The 17,040-nt window shown below is 40.9% G+C and overlaps 1 protein-coding gene across 4 annotated transcripts in view; it reads left to right on the top strand.

The window, feature by feature from the left end:
* Rtn3 (reticulon 3) overlaps nucleotides 1-17,040 on the top strand; it is a 56,807-nt gene that overhangs the window by 22,471 nt on the left and 17,296 nt on the right. For 2 of the 4 annotated variants that reach the window (NM_080909.3, XM_006230649.5), the window contains one exon: nucleotides 2,578-4,686. The exons of the other annotated variants lie outside the window; for them this stretch is intronic. In NM_080909.3, the coding sequence (NP_543185.2) occupies nucleotides 2,578-4,686 (2,109 nt within the window). The remainder of the gene's footprint in view (nucleotides 1-2,577; nucleotides 4,687-17,040) is intronic. 4 annotated transcript variants of the gene reach the window in all.

Raw genomic sequence — 17,040 nt, 5'->3', positions numbered from 1 at the left:
TTCTCTTTGTGAGGTCAGTTTTGCTTGCCTCAGAGTTCCATTCCTGTTGGGAAAGTTTCAGCATTTTAACCCAAGTATTGGGATTCATTTACGTCTCCTTTTTTCTTTTAAATATAATTTTTATTTTTTTATCTTATGTGCATTAGTGATTTGATTGCAAACAGTTTTTTTTTAAGATTTATTTATTTATTTTATGTATGAGTACACTGTCATTGTCTTCAGATACACCAGAAGAGGGCATCTGATCCCATTACAGATGGTTGTGTGGTTGCTGGGAATTGAACCTCAGGACCTCTGGAAAAGCAGCCAGTGCTCTTAACGGCTGAGCCATCTCTCCAGCCTGATTGCAGACAGTCTTGAGCTACCATGTGGGTGCTGGGAACTGAACATGGGTCCTCTAGAAGAACAGACAGTGATCTTAACCACTGAACCATCTTTCCAGTCCTCCTTACACCTTTTTCATGCTGAGGATCTCGGATATGTAATGATTGGTATACACACAGTTTATAACATCTATAGCGTCATTTTTTTTTCTGTCAGTTTTATAACCAGACTTACTTCTATGCCTACCCCACCTCCATTTATGAAAGGGGTTCCCTCTGCCTAGGTTACAGCTTTACTGTTCTAAAGCTCAGATCCTATGACATAAAATTTTAGTGATGTGCCAGAATAAAACAACTTCTGTTTTTGTTTTTGGAGCCAGGGTCTTTTTCTACATAGCCCTGGCTGTCCTGGAACTCACCATGTAAACAAGGCTAGCCTCTGACTGACCCAGATCCTCTTGCCTCTGGTGCCCCCAACTCCACCCAATGTGCTAATGGCATTCACCACCACTCCTGTCTAATGAGGCAACAGCTCTTTATATGGCATTTGGAAACATCCCATAATATATGATTTTTGTTTATTGTACTAAAACATTTAATCTTATTTTAATGTTTAGCAATTTTCATGATGTCATAAATTTCCTTCTATCTGCTTTATCTAGAAAAGAGTCTAGACTATGTGTAGAGACAATCACAAAGGAATTTTTCTTCCATGTCTTCCCAATTACTCATTCATGCTCAAAACATTGCTGTCCTGAGCCTACATAAGCCTCACCTGATCCAAGTTGTGCCTTTGATTCATTTATTTAGAAATATTTTAGGGTCTGCTTTGTTCCAGCTCCAGCAGTGTGTGAAAAAGACAGTACCTTCTCTCATGTGTGGGAAAGACAGTGCTGTCTCTTGGGATGGTTATTTTCATCCTCCCTTAGATTATAAAGATAATATAGTAGGTAAATGGTTGCTGTGAAATTACTAACTTGTAAGACTTAGTATATCACTCCTGTTTTTAAAAGAACTCTAATGGTTTTTTTTTTTTTTTTTTTTTTTTTCTTTTTTTCGGAGCTGGTGACCAAACCCAGGGCCTTGCGGTTGCTAAGCAAGCACTCTACCACTGAGTTAAATCCTCAACCCCAGAACTCTAATGTTTTAACCCAAAGAAACCAACTCATACCATTCAGTATTTTTTAAAAGGAAGAAAGATTTATTTTAGATTATAAGTTCAGAATATTCACTACGTTGGTAAGCAAAGAAGGGTGTTGTTGCTCAACTGGCCACCTCATTTCTTGTTTATTTTGTCTGAACCCCTAGACTAGGCATAGGGTGATGCCATCCACATTCAGTTTACTTCTTTGAAGCATCATCATAGACAGTTATTGAAGTGACAGTGGAGAAGAACTACCACAAGTCCACCCTTGTCAATTTACACCCAGATGTTTCACTATAACACTGTACACCTGGCCAATTGCAAGGTTGTGTCCGTTTCCATGATGCCCATAGCCTTAACAGGTCTGACATTGTTCAGAAGTCAAGTCCTGAGCCACCTCGGAAGCTCAAGGAGACTCTTACTGTGATGCACTGTGTGATTGGGTTAAAATGGCCAGTAGCCAGGAGATTCGATAGCAGGCTGAGCTTTTCAATACTCCAGAACATCAGGCAATTTGCATCTCTTTGTTGAATCAAAAAAACATCTGCTGCCTTTCTAAATCAAGAACAACTTGAGTCAAGCTGCTTACTTTTCTTTCTCAGGTTATGAGGACTATGACAAGGGATCTATAGAGCCAGTATGTTCTGAATTGTTCAGCTTACAAAGGAAGGCATAGCAGCATGTCATAAGCATAAGCAAGCTGTTTTGTATAGATTACATTGCTCCTATTGAATAAGAACCCCCTCAAAAGAAAAGAAAAACTCCCCAAATCTCTCAGTATCATCACCCCTTTATTATGCAGGGAGGGAAAAGTAAACCAATTAAAAAATATTTGTCCTGAATATGTTTTGTCATTCACAATTTATAGCATGATACTGGCTTTTGTTTTATTGTTGGCAGTTTTATGCATGTTTTGTAAGACAACCATTGATCTTTGCTCTGTTATATACTTGTGTGTTTATGCATCTGTTTATATACATGCTGTTATGTGTGCGCGCGCGTGTGTTCATATGATTTTTAAAAATAAAAAGCATGCTGCTTGGCCTGACTAGCTAATGTGTGTACTTGCACCTGGTAAATGATCTTTTTCCTTTCAAATTCTGACCATAGTGGGATTGAGCTCTCTTTGCTCTGATGAGCCACCATCAAAAATTATGACTTCCTCCTTTCTTTCATCTTCTGAAATATATAACCCTGACCCTACAACACCACTTGGAAGTGAAACATTAGGCAGCCATCTTGTAGCTAAAGACGGAAAAGATCCCTTGGTTCTTCTAGATAAGAAAACTCTGGACTCACCTCAGGGGACCAACAAGGACAGAGTAGACACTCCGGTTTCTCTTGCAGCTGACATTCCTTGCAGCCACCCTTCTATTCCAGACAGTTTCCCAGAACAACCTACTTTTCTTTCAAAGGAAACTGATCCAACAGAAGAGTGGGTAGTTAAAAACCAAGAACCCAAGAACCCAAGTGAAGTTCCAAGTGGAGAGGACAGAAGTGCACTGGATCTTGGGCAGCGTAAGGCAGAACACATTTGTACACATTCCTTGTCTCCATCTGAACCTGCAGTAGCCAGTGTAGAAAAAGATTCTCCTGAGTCACCATTTGAAGTAATTATTGACAAAGCAACATTTGACAGAGAATTTAAAGATTTGTATAAGGAAAGCACAGATGATTTGGGTGGCTGGGCAGCTCACGGTGACAGAGAATCCCCAGCAGATTTATTGGAAATGAATGACAAAGTGTTTCCACTGAGAAATAAAGAGGCAGGGCGTTACCCATCCTCTGCACTGCTCGGTAGACAATTCTCACACACTACAGCAGCACTGGAAGAAGTGTCTAGATGTGTGAATGATATGCATAACTTTACTAATGAAATACTGACTTGGGACTTAGATCCCCAAGCAAAACAACAGGCGGACAAATCACCTTGCACCACAGAAAGTACAGGACTAGACAGGAGTGAACATCGCTCAGAAATTCCAGTTATAAATCTTAAAACAAGCCCTCAACAGAAAATGCCTGTATGTTCTTTTAATGGGAGCACTCCCATTACTAGATCCACAGGTGACTGGACAGAAACATTTACAGAAGGAAAACCTGTAAAAGGCTACCTCAGCTCCACAAAAGAAGCTGGTGGCAAAGGTGTACCAGACAGTTCTCAGCCTATCTCAGGCTCTGGAGCAGCCACAGTGGAAGTGACTTTACCTGACCTGAGGGGTACCTGGCCTAACTCTGTGCTAGGGGAAGTCACAGAGGTTGATAGTTCTGGGGAATCTGATGACACAGTAATAGAGGACACCACAGAAAATCCCTCAGTTAAGAACAACAAAGTTTTGCCAGAAAAATCTGACTCCCTTCCAAGTGCTGCTGTAAAAACAAGTGAAAGGGAAAACAAAGAGACTACCAGTCATGAAACTGTGAGGAGTGAAATGTATGAAAACTCTGAGCAGCAGCAGGCCCATGCAGAAACTCCTACTCAGAGGAGTCTGGAAGGTCAGATGTCTCCACAAGTACCTAATATGCTGAATGAAGTCATACCTGAAAATCTTGCTATGACTGACACAACCAGAGTTTGCTCAGCAGCACCTCCAAGTGTTCTTAGTGAGACTGGATTCTCACTAACTGTGCCAGCTTCTGCCAAGTCAGAATCTTTGCTTGGAAAAAATGTTGAAGATACAGATGGTTCCTCTCCAGAGGACTTGATGGCTGCCCTCACAGGAACTGAGGAGAAGGGGACAGTGGATAAAGAGAAAGGTGATGTTTTGGAAGCAGTGTTAGAGAAGATAGCAAACGTTAAAAACACTTTGCCTGTGGAACTCTTGCATGAAAATAAGCTAAGTAGTTCTGAAACCAAAAATACTAAAAGCAAATACAGTGAACACAGCAGAGAAACAAATGGAGGTGCCCCCAAGGTGTCTTCCGACTTAGAGCAGGAGCAGCTCACCATTAGAGCCATTAAAGAATTAGGGGCTAAGCAGGTGCAGGCTGAAAGAATGTCTCCTGGAGGAAAACTCAAGCGAACCTTTGATCCACAGTCTGGGCCACAGAATTCATCTGACATCCTAGAACACACAGATATCACAACTGGATCTGATCTTGGGATTCCCAAAAAGCCTACTATCATCAAAGACACTAGAATAGATTCTATTTCCAGCCTTACCAAGACTGAAACAGTTAACAAGCATGTTCTAGCAAGACTTCTCAGTGATTTCCCAGGTAACCATTTACAACAGAAATTCTGCATGTGGCTAATACTGCTGTGATTATAAAGTTTCTGTTCTATTTTGAAGTCCTTTCTTTATAAGTAGTCTGAGTATGGCTATTGCCTTTTAAGAATATCACCACATGCTTATTTACCATTTTTGTGATTTTGCTGCTGTTTGTTTTGAGATAAGTTTGCCTCAAGCTGGCCTGGAACTCTCTATCTTGCCCAGGCTATTGTTGAGCTCATAGTACTCCTGCTTCAGCCTCTGAAGTGCTGAGATTACAGGCCCAGTCTGTATTCTTACTTATTTTCAAAGTTCAGTTTTTTAAATAGGGGACTTGTAAATTTTAATTAGTTATCAAAGATAAAAGAATTCCTGCCGGGAAACTCAGTAAATGTAACTTTTAATTAATTTGCTGTATTCCACAGAGGGTTTATGCTTTGAAAGTAGGTGATCATTATGACAGTGCTCTTTTGGAGTAATACTTCAGAGAGACTCATTCATTCTCATACTTCAGACCTACTGAACAGTCTGCGGACAACAGGACATTCAACAGTACCAGAATCTTTTTTATTTGGAATGGTCTCTTTCCTAGCAGATAGCTTGCAGTAAAATGGTTTTGAATGCTGTTTATCTTGCAGAGTATATTAGTTACTTTTTATTGCTGTGAGAGACATCATGACCAAGGCAACTTATAAAAGAAAGCATTCAAAAAGGGCTTGCTTAGCATGGTGGTCATGGTACATGCCTTTAATTCCAGCACTCGGAAGGCAGAGGCAGGTGGATCTCTGAGCCTGGTCTACACAGGCAGTTCTAGAACAGCTAGGGCTACACAAAGAAACCCTGCCTGAAAAAACAGGTTGGGGCGGGGGGCTTGCTTATAGTTTCAGAGACTATGACTACATGACAATTGTGGTGAGGACCATGGCAGGCAGGCATAGCTCTAGAGCACTAACTGCAAGATTAAGTTTGATGCATAATTAGGAAATAGCCAACTGCCATGGGCTTCTGAAACTTGAAAGTCCACCCCCAGTGACACTTCTCCCCTAATAGTACCTATTAGTCCTTACCAAAACAGTTCCACCAACTTGGGACCAAGCATTCAAATATATGAACCTGGGCTGGAGTGATGGCTCAGCCGTTAAAGGGTAGGCTCACAACCAAATATATGAACCTATACAAGGCATTCTATTCAAACCACCACAGTTTAAGGAGTAAGAAAAGATATTTAAAGCTCTACACACAGCCAGCATTGAAGCGTAGATTACTACTCCAATGTACATCAGTACCTTTTGAATTCCTGGGTTGCAGTACATTGCAACAATTTTGAGTGATGAAGCCTATAGAAATTGAGTCATAAAGCCTCCTGTCTAATTCTGGTATTTTCAGACTTCAGTGTGACCTTAGACAACAAGCCTAACTGGTTCACCATCTTCCTTTGGTAATGGGATGATGGTAGTTATTTTACCATGTTTTATTGTGCTGTTATAAGTAAAGAACTTTGTAAGTAGTAATTATTAGGAATTCCCAGCTGATCTATTTCAAGAGCTATGGAAGTTAAGGATATTTCTCACTGACCAAATGATGTCATTGGTAGATATTTTAGATGGTAGTTAAGGCAGACTGACGTATGGGTAGAAGCTTCCAGCTTACATCTGTCAGTAACGCCAGTTGCAGGGTAACCAGTGTCCTTTCCTGGCTTCCTCAGACACTGCATACACAGAGTATACTTACATATATGCAGGTGAAATACTCACATACATAAAATTAATATTAAAAGTATTTTTTAAAAAGGTTATTCTTGGGGTTGGGGATTTGGCTCAGTGGTAGAGCACTTGCCTAGCAAGCGCAAGGCCCTGGGTTCGGTCCCCAGCTCTGAAAAAAAAAAAAAAAAAAGGTTACTCTTTACAAATTTCAAGATTAAAAAAACCTTAGCAGTTATTTTATGTCCAAATCTTTAAAAATGTAAAAACATTTCAGTAAAATGCATCAACTTGTTTTCACACAGTGTGTACACATGACGAGTACATACACGTAAGTAGAAATCTTTAGGGCTGGAGAGATGGCTCAGCGGTTAAGAGCACTGACTGCTCTTCCAGAGGTCCTGAGTACAATTCCCAGCAACCACATGGTGGCTCACAACCATCTGTAATGGGATCTGATGCCCTCTTCTGCTATATATATATATGTATATATATATGTATATATATATACATTTATTTATTTATTTTGAATAAATCCTTTTTTAAAAGAAATATTTAGATTAAAAATTTTTAAATAAAAATAAAATCACAGGACTGGAGAGGTGGTTCAGTACTTAAAAGCACTTGACTACTCTTCCAGAGGTCCTGAGTTCAATTCACAGCAACCACATAGTGGCTCACAATCATCTGTAATGAAATCTGATGCCTTCTGTGTGAATAAAGACAGAGCACTCATATACGTAAAGTACATGAGTAAATAAATCTTTAAAAAAATAATAAAGTCACATTTTTTATTATAACCAGGTGGGGTTCTATTGGACCCATTCTTTCTGTACATGACTATACTTAAAAATAGTTTAAAAGAAAAGGGCCTGAAGACTGTATAGAACATAGAGAAGCAAGCAGTTTTTTAAAGAGTTAACACTTATAAGAAGGCATTGAATACATTTGAACAATTAAATTCAATCTATTTTTCATGCTTTTAATCAGAAGAACAAGCTGAAGCTGAGACCTGACAGGTTGAGAAGACTAAGAGAATTTTTGTTGTTTGTTTGTTTGTTGTTTTGAGACCAGGTTATCTATGTAGCCGCCCAAGTGCTGGGGTTAAAGTGTGTGCTACCACCACCCAGCCAAAGAGGAAAATTTAAGTCATTCTCAATGGATAGACATTAAAAGGGAAGAAGTATCCTGAAAAGGAGAGATCCAGAAGACAAAAGCCTAAAATTCTATAAAATAATCTCTGTTTACACTTTGTCTGATCTCTGACCTAATGTGGACATGAGAGACTCCAGGCAGTCCAGCTAAAGATGAAAGAACTGAGCCTTGATCTGCGCCAGTGATAAAAGTTTGCAAACTGGGTTTAACAAAATGGCGTGCTTAAAACACCCCAATCCATACTCTCCAGGCTCAGTGGCTGTAGGCACTGGCTTACAGCCTTACTGCAGAGGCTCAGGTTCAGTTTCAGCCTCCTTAGGATAGGCGTCTACACTCACTCAGTACACATACAGACCGGCAGACACTCACATATACATATGAAATAAATAAAGTCATTTATTTGCATGTGTGAGAGTGTTGACTGGATCTGTCTATATAGCCCTGGCTGTTCTGAAGCTCTCAGACTCAGAAATCCATCTGCCTCTGCCTCCTGAGTGCTGGGATTAAATGAATATCCAGCTAAATAATTTTTAATGCATACTCTACAGAGAACTGTAACATTAAATACATTAATCTGTAAAACATGTTAGTTGGTTTTTAGAATAGAACCCAAAACTAACTTTTTTAAAACCAGAAAAATACAGTTCAGTTTGGAAAAGGAGGATCTCTATAAACTAAATTCATATATTAGAATTAATTCAAGACCAGCCTAGTCTATATATGAGTTCCAGGACAGCCAGTTACATAGTGAGACCCTGGAAAAGAGTTTGGGGGAGAGAAAAGTTGTTATAGTCACTCAACAAAGTGAAGGAAAAATGTATTGAATGAAAATAAAGGGAATCTCAGCCTAAAAATAGAAACAGAAATTCCCTAGGGAAAACCCTAGAACCATATGATTTCTGAATTCGAAACTCACTAAGTGACCGTAATAGCAAAATGGAAAGAAGGAATCTGTGAATTTGATGACTAGGGAATTTACACAACCTGAAGAACAAGGGAGAAAGAAAAATTACCTTCAAAACTTAAGGAACCTTTGGAATAATCAAAAGATTGTGTAATCAAAGTCCCACAGTAGACTAAAGCTTTTTGAAGATAAAATGATCACAGGTTTCCTAGTCTAGGAAATACACACACTGGCTGGCTAAAGCTCATTTGTCACCTACTAGGATAAGCCCAAAAACAACCTGGGAACTGTGTCAGAGGTCTTGAGACCACTCCCAGGCTGAGTGATTGGTTAGGACTCAGTGGGTTCAGAAACTGATAACACTGCTGTTAAAAGTTGATTGCAGGGGTTGGGGTAACTCAGTGGTAGATCGCTTGCCTAGGAAGCGCAAGGCCCTGGGTTTGGTCCCCAGCTCCGGAAAAAAAAAAGAACCAAAAAAAAAAAAAAAAAAAAAAGGTTGATTGTAGCAAAGGGTCACACAGAGGAAGATACCAGGCAAGTTTTCAGCTATCAACACATTCAGTGCAGGGAAGTATCAAATTCTTCCACAACGATGATGACAAAGCATGTAGAGTTGTCATCCAAAACTTCTTGTTAACTACTACATGACTACTCAGACTCTAGCATCACCAAGCCAAAATAGGCATTTGCCATAAATTATGTTACTGGGCTATACTTAATCTAATCATTATGAAATAGCATAGCCCTGAGGTCTCAGTCACGTAAAATGTTAAAAAAAAAAAAAATCAAATAACCCAAGGGAGATATTTTATCCTTCTGTCTTGCCTTCACCTCCAAAGTGCTGGGATGTGCCACAGTGTCCAGCTTTAACCCAGATTTCTATATTAAATAATAGACTAAAACCAAGGGTTGGAAAATTGGCTTAGCAATTAAGAGCCCTAGTTGTTCTTTGAGAGGATGTTCTCTCCAGGCCTCTGTGGGCATTGCATGTACAAATGCTTACACATAGGCAAATACTCATATACATGGACTAAAAACTATCTTTAATGCGTAATAAAGATGTGTCTTAGATGTAATAGATGACTGGAACTACAAAACGAATTTATCCAGATTAAAGAAAAATAACATCAAGCCCATCAAGCACTAAAGGCAATAGGATCAAGAATTTAAGGTAAAGACTCTCAGGCTGACAAGATAGCTAAGAGGGTAAAGGCACTTGTTACCGACCGAGCCTGACACCTTGCGTTCAGTTAGTTCCCCCAGCATCTCTATGATAGGAGAGAACCAATTTCCACAACCTGTCAGCTGAGTCCCAGTCTGGGCTATATTAACAAAACAGTGGACTTGAAGAGATGGCTCATAAACCAAGAACACTTGCTGCTCCTACAAAAGATCTGAGTTTGATTCCCAGTATCCATGTCAGGCAGATCGTAACAGCCTGTAAATCCAACTCCATGGGGATCCTACTCTGGCCTCCACAGGTAACTTGTACCCACATGGAGCACAACACACATAGAAAATGTACTTAAAAACAGCTTTTTAAAGTGTGAAAGGAATCCATCCTACATAATTTACAAAAACAATCACTAGCACCGATTAATGAATGTAACAAAATTTAAGAAGGCATATTGGCTAATGTTCAAAACGTAAGTAATAGAAAATAGAAGACACAAGGCCCTGGGTTTGATCCCCAGAACTACAGTAAAATAAAGGACTCAAGGACTGGAGAGGTGAGTCAGCAATCACCTATGATTGCAGCTCGGGAGGTCCAGTGCTCTTTCCTACCTCCCATGGGGAAATACACACACATACTTTGAAAAATAAAATGCCTAAAACTCAATTTATTGTTGTACACTAGTAGCAAATAATTTTAGAAACTATGAAGTGGGGTAGGGAGTTGCAAGTCAGGTGAGGTAGTACATGCATGAAGTCCCAACACTTGGGAAGCTAAAAGAGGAAGATCTAGAGAGTAGCCTGAGCTATAGAGAACCTGCAGCCCTGTCTCCTGCCCTCTGCCTTCCCCATGCCCTAGTCCGTAATACATTTCTATTTAAAAATCACAATTAACAAAAAAGAAAAATTGGGGCACTGGAGAGTATGCCAGCTATGTGGCTTAGAGTACTTGTTGCAGAAAATGAAGGTTTGATTCCCAGCATCCACTTTTTTTTTTAAATTAACAAACATGTATAAGATACGTTAGAAGGTACAGATCACTGCAGAGGAAAATGAAGGAAGAGCTAGGAGGAACAAGACGTTCCATCTGGATTTGGAAGACTGGCAGTTATCACCATGTCAGTGCTGTCCAGAATGTGCTTCAATACCGTGAAGTCAAAGAACTAGGATGTTTTTCTGCCACAGAAAATTGAGAGTCCAAATGGAATTCTTCTGTGGAAATACAAAGAACCTAGCAAACCCGAAGCAGACTTGGAAAAGAAGATAGTTAAGGGACTTGGAATATTCACTTCAAGATACTATAAAACCCTAGTAGTGAAGACAGTGCTGATGTCCAAAGTCAAGTAGAGCATCGGCAGTATACCACTAGTTCAGTGACTTAAATAATGTCTATTATCCTCTAGACCAGAGATCCATATGAGGGTCTGCTGATCTTCTAGGCAAGTCCTTCTAGACTGAATGAAGCAAAGTCTGATTCTAAAATTGGCATGTGTGTGGTCCAGAGCTTGGTATCAGCTTCTTGGGTTGCTCACAGAATTTAAATCATGGAGGTTGTGGGATTAGATCCCCACTTTTGGTGGTGGGGTGTGGTAAGACATGGTTGTAGATGGGCTAGGGAGGTAGCGTAGTGGTATTCTTGCAGAGACCCAAGTCCAGTCCCAGCACCTACATTGGATGACTCACAACCACCTGGAACTCTAGCTTCACCAGCCACTTGGACTCATGTGCATATACCACACACAGATACAAATGCACATAATTAAATTTTTAAAAATATTTTCTAAAAAGGATTTAGGACTAGGCATGGTGGCACATGCCTTTAATTCCAGCACCTAGAAGGCACAGATCCACAGAGGAAAGTGGATCTCTGAGTTTGGGGCTAGCCTGGTCTACATAGTGAGTTCCTGTCTCAAAAACAAACTGAAAGCCTTTATGTGTGTATCTTTTTATGGTTTGTATACATGAGTACAGGTACTTCATGTAAGGCCGAGAGGGAATCAGAACCCCTGGAGTTGCAGGCTTGTGAGCCACTGGATGTTGTAGATGTTGGGTCCAGTTATTCCACCCATCCTCATGTTCCCAGAAATAAAATTCAGACTCAATTTATTTACAGATACCTTGGCCTTATAGCTAGGCTCTTCTCTGATTAGAATCTTAACTTAGATAACCCAATTATTTTAGCCTACATTCTACCACGAGGCTGGTTACCTGTGCTCAGGTGCCACGTGACCATCTCCTCACATCTTCACAAGTGGATCTCCCTGCTTTATCCCAGAATCCTTATCTTCTCTATAGGATGTAGGTGCTGGGAACTGATCTAGTCCTCTGAAGATCAGTACTCCAAATGGCTAAGCCATCTCTCTCACCCTAGATCACAACTCTTACTAGCAGTCAACTATGAAATGGAGAGTGGTCATGTTTAGCTTCTAGAGCTGTCCTCGGGTTCTAGCCTCTAGTACTCTCAAGTGGTAGCTTACTGCACTGACTAGCCTCTCCTCATCACAGGTTCTACTCATAATTGAGAACAGGTGAGTCATTCTAATACAGGACACATAAACCAGGTGGCAAGTCTTTGGATGTTGCCCACCAGTTCTAACATCACATGGTATACAAAGTTAATTGAAAATTAGTAAACATAAAAACTTTTTTTTTCTTTTTTCTTTTTTTCGGAGCTGGGGACTGAACCCAGGGCCTTGCGCTTGCTAGGCAAGCGCTCTACCACTGAGCTAAATCCCCAACCCCGACATAAAAACTTTTTTAAAAATCATACAAAGCCAGGGTGGTGGGTAAGGTTAGATAAGAAGACTTGGGTTCAACCCAGACTGAGCAATGAAGCTGTCGCAATGAAAGAAAGAGTATCTGCATGGTATGGGGCTGGGGGAAGGGTTCTTAGGTCATTGGATGCACTAATCTCAAAATAATTTAATTAGACTTTATCAAAACTAATTTTTAATTTTTGCATAATGAAAGGCATCACCAGTAAGCTACTGCCTTAAGAAAGTTCTTGTCAACGTGTATCTATTGGACTATCAGAAATTGGACCAAACACTTCCCTGCCGGTAGTTTTTGGCTGTCCCACTTTGTGCTCCCAGCTGGTCGAAGGCGCACGCCCACCCAGGAGTTATCTAGGAACCGCAGATGAAAGACATACACACATTAGCTCATTTTTAAACTGCCTTATTGGGTGTGTGGCTGGGCTCTTCAAAGCCTTCCACAGGTATCATGCCCTTACCTTCACTCCTAGTCCAATACCTCTAAATCTGCCCTCAACTTAGTTGCCCACCTTCGCCTTCTGTGAAGCCCATTGGTCCTGTTGCCCAAGACACTTTCAGGCTGCCCTTCCGTGGGCCTATTTCCTTTTCCACCTACATTTTGGAAGATCTCCCCCTACAGCTCTGAGTCTGTTTCACCTCTCTCCCCCAACTATCTTGAGTTTCCTCCTCCTCTCTCCTTGCCTTTGGGAACCTGGAAACTCCGCCTCGCACTCAGCCATTGGCCACTGACATCTAGTGATAGATAAAAATCCAGTTGTGGGCAAGGAGCTTCAGCCATTGGCCACTGACATCTAGTGATAGATCAAAATCCAGTTGTGGGCAAGGAGCTTCAGTATCAGTAAACACATTACTAATTAAATCAAAGCATCAGAACCACCCCTCTACACTTCCCCAAAGAACTTTATACAAATGTCTGTAATACAGTGTAAATCTGTCCATTACTGAATCTCACACAGTTTAAATAGTTACCACTGTCCATGCATTCTAATGGCTCAAGCTAAGTAATGTTCCCAGTGAAGGTGGGTGACAGAGAGAGTCTCATGTACTGTGAGCAGATTGTTGAAAAACAATACCTATTTATTTGTCCTATGACCTAACAACTCCACTCCAGTATAGAAAGGTAAAAACTCCTTCACCTGTGTGGGGGGGGGGGGGTTTAGTAGTAGTAGTAGTAGTAGTAGTAGTAGTAGTAGTAGTAGTAGTTGTTGTTGTTGTTGTTGTTGTTTTACTAGGGAATAAACATTCCTTTGCATAGCTGTTTGTGTATAGATCACAGGACAACTTGTAGGAGTCAGTTTTCTCCTTGTACCTTGTGGATCCCAGGGATCAAGTGATCTTGTCTGCTGAGCCGTCTTCAGCTGCACATAGCTGGGTTGGTTTGTTGTGTTTTGTTGCTTGCATCAATATAAATCTCAGAAACTATGCCCAGTGGAAAAGCAGCATAAAATAATTCTTACTGTGTCAGTTACGTCTGTATAACTATAGAGCATCTATATAATTGGAGATCAAAAGAACTGGGAGAGACAGCAGGTCTCTAGGTTTTTTGGGGTTTTTTGGTGGTGGTTGTTGTTGTTGTCGAGTTGTTGACTTTGGGTTAGTCAGCTTTCTACTACTGTAACAGAGGCCTGAAATAACTTGGAAAAGGATTGTGGGGCTCACAGTTGGCTTTGTTGTTCTTCAGCCTTTGGCGTCACCTATTGTAGGGCAAATCTGCTGAAGCAAAACTGTCAGCCTATGGCAAAACATAAAAGAAGAAACTGTCTCACAGTCCCCTCAATACCCCATGACCTAAGACCTACACTAGACAGCCACCTCCTTCCCAAAACTGCCTCTCTGCAGATCAGTCTTTAACTGAATGGGCCTTTGGGAGTGGCTGTGGGGGATCAAGATACAAACTCTATAATGGGAAAGGTGCACTAGGGAACCTTCAGGAGTGTAGCCTTTTCTACACTTTGAAATTGAACAGATATACATACTGTACATGTACCCAGTGACTATACAATGTAGTTTACTATAAATTTTTTATCTAAGGAAAAAATGAAAAGAATACTCAATTTTGGTCCTGGTTCTCAGGCTGAAGTAGCTGTTCTAATAACTATTGTTTATTTTGACATGCTTGTTTTAAAACGGGAGTAAACAGGATACAGTGCAACATCAATGGATAACAGTAATGGTTGTCCCCATCAGTGTGCATGTACGTTTGGGGGAGTAGTTTAAAGGAGGGAGGGTTTCTTTTTGTAGCCTCTACTGTCCTGGAACTCACTCTTTAGAGGGACTGGCCTCAAACTCAGAGAACTCTGCCTCCAGAGTACTGGGATTATGTGCCACCTGACCCAGCTAATGTGCATGTAACTAAAGGCTACTAAACTACTCTTAAAAAATAGCCATGTTGTCTTATGATATATGTATTTGAGCACATTGTTTTAGATTTGTTATTTTGTGTGTATGAGTGTTTGCCTGCACATATGTGTGTGTACCATGTGCATGCCCAGTGTACCTTGATGTTTAGAATTGGGCATTGGGGAACTAGAGTTAACAGACAGTTGTGAGCTGCCATATGGATTCTGGGAATTGATTCTCAGTCCTCAGCAAAAACAAGTGCTCTTAACAGCTGAGCCAACTCCAGCCTATTAGCACCTTTTTTTTTTTTTTTTTATGTAGAAGCTGGGCATGATGGCATTTAGCATTTAGGAGGTTGAGGCAGGAGTAATACGGTGGGGTGGAGGCAAGCCTTTGAGACAAAGTAAACCTCTGTCTCAAAAACAAACAAACAAAATAGTGTAGGTGTGTAGCTCAGTGGTAAGAATACTCGCTCCTAAGGCCCTCAGTTTCCATCCCCAGCATTGCCTGAGACTGGGAGTAAAATCTCGATGCTGATTCTGTGGTTGGTTAGTCTGAAATGATTGTCAGCTGTGCAGTGCTTGGAGTAAAAACAGAGGGCAATCATCTGCTCATTACCCAGATGCCCACTGTCTTAGTTGAAGTTACTATTTCTGTGATGAAACACCATGACCAGAGCAATTTGAGGGTTTATTTGGCGTACACTTCCACAACACTGTTCATCTGGGAAGTCAGAAGAGGAAGTCAAGGCAGGAACCTGGAGCAGTTGCAGAGGCCATGGAGGAATGCTGCTTACAGCTTACTCCTTCTCAGCCCGCCCTCTTTGAGAACACTGGCCCGATGACTAGGTCCTCCTCAATCAGTCACTAATAGGAACGCTCTCTAGGGCTTGTGGCCACAGCCCTGTCTTGAGGAAGCGTTTTCTCAGTTGACTCCCTCCTCTCTGACCCTGGCTGGTGTCAACCTGACCTAAAACTAGCCAGTACACCCACTATTTCCATAGGAGAGTTACTTGCTAGAAAAATTAAGGCCACAAAGGCCATGGGTATGTGTATTACCTAACCTTTGCTTTCAATTTTTGTCTCACATACAGACTCTGTCACATTTCTAATAAAGTCTAAAACCATGTTATTTACCTGAGTCGATTAGCAGAGAAAGACAGAAACTGACTACCATTTAAATTTGAGGCTGGCTGAGGTGTCCCACACTGGCAGAAGATGAAGAGAGTAAAAGCAGGAGGATGCACATTCTAGGCAGTTCAGTTGCTAGAGTACTAGCCTAGCATATAGGAACCTCGGGGTTTGAACCCTGGCACTGCTTAAGCAGGGCATGGTGTCTTATGTTGTAATCTCAGCACTTGGGAACTGGAGGCTGGAGGATCAGAAATTCAAAGTTCTTCTGTTAGAGTCTGAGGCAAGCTTTGGCTTTATGGGAGCCTTTCTTTAAAATGTCTGCTTAGATTCGTTAGCAGTTAACTAGTGTTTGAGGTAGCATGCCCAGTGGCTCTGTATTCTCTCTTCTTTGTTGAGACAGATTCTCACACTGTAGCCAGACTGACCTTAAATTCCTGCTCATCCTGCCTCAGCCTCCCAAGGGATTGCAGGTTTACAGGGACAGGATTTCAGGTGCACTCTACCACACCCATCTTCTATACTGTTTCTTAATTAGCAAATTCAGTAGTCTGACATGTGTGAAAACACACCCAGACTTAGTAGGGGAAGAAAAGAAAAAACAAGCCTTTGTGTCTTTACCCATTTAATATCTAGCTGCATCCTTAAATAAAGGAGGCCAAAGAGTTTCAAAACCACCCTGCTGCACAGCTTGGGGAGGGCTAGTCTCACACGCCTGTTGCATGTGCTTTACAATGGAAATGGAGGGGAAAGACAATGGGAGGTTTTAATGATTGAAAATGATTCATCTTCTAAGAGTCTAGGGGGTGTTGGTTTGAAAGAAGTCCCTACAAATCCCTTTGATCTGCTGCCAGCCTCTTCTGTGGGCAAAGCATGTATGCATGTTGGACAGGGAGAGCTTCTTTCCCCATCAGTGATCTGTGCCACCTGGAGGACTATCTGCTGAGTTAATGGTGAAATCTGCAGTAGAGAAGACAAGCCATTTCAGCATCCACAAATTTAGGTCTGAATTTACAGATATCTAATATCGTTTGTAATTTAAAAAGTGGTTTGATTTAATGGAAACAGTGCAGTTTTTAAAAATGATGAAAATTTAATCCAATGGGGAAATGCTTTCATCATTATCTTTTAGTAAAATATTTTTTTGAAACTGAACCATTCCTTTCACCTTTTCTTCAATTTAGC

The sequence above is a fragment of the Rattus norvegicus genome, chromosome 1 (assembly GCF_036323735.1).
Source record: "Rattus norvegicus strain BN/NHsdMcwi chromosome 1, GRCr8, whole genome shotgun sequence".
NCBI classification, from domain to species: Eukaryota; Metazoa; Chordata; class Mammalia; order Rodentia; family Muridae; genus Rattus; species Rattus norvegicus.
This window is presented reverse-complemented; position numbering and strand designations above follow the sequence as displayed.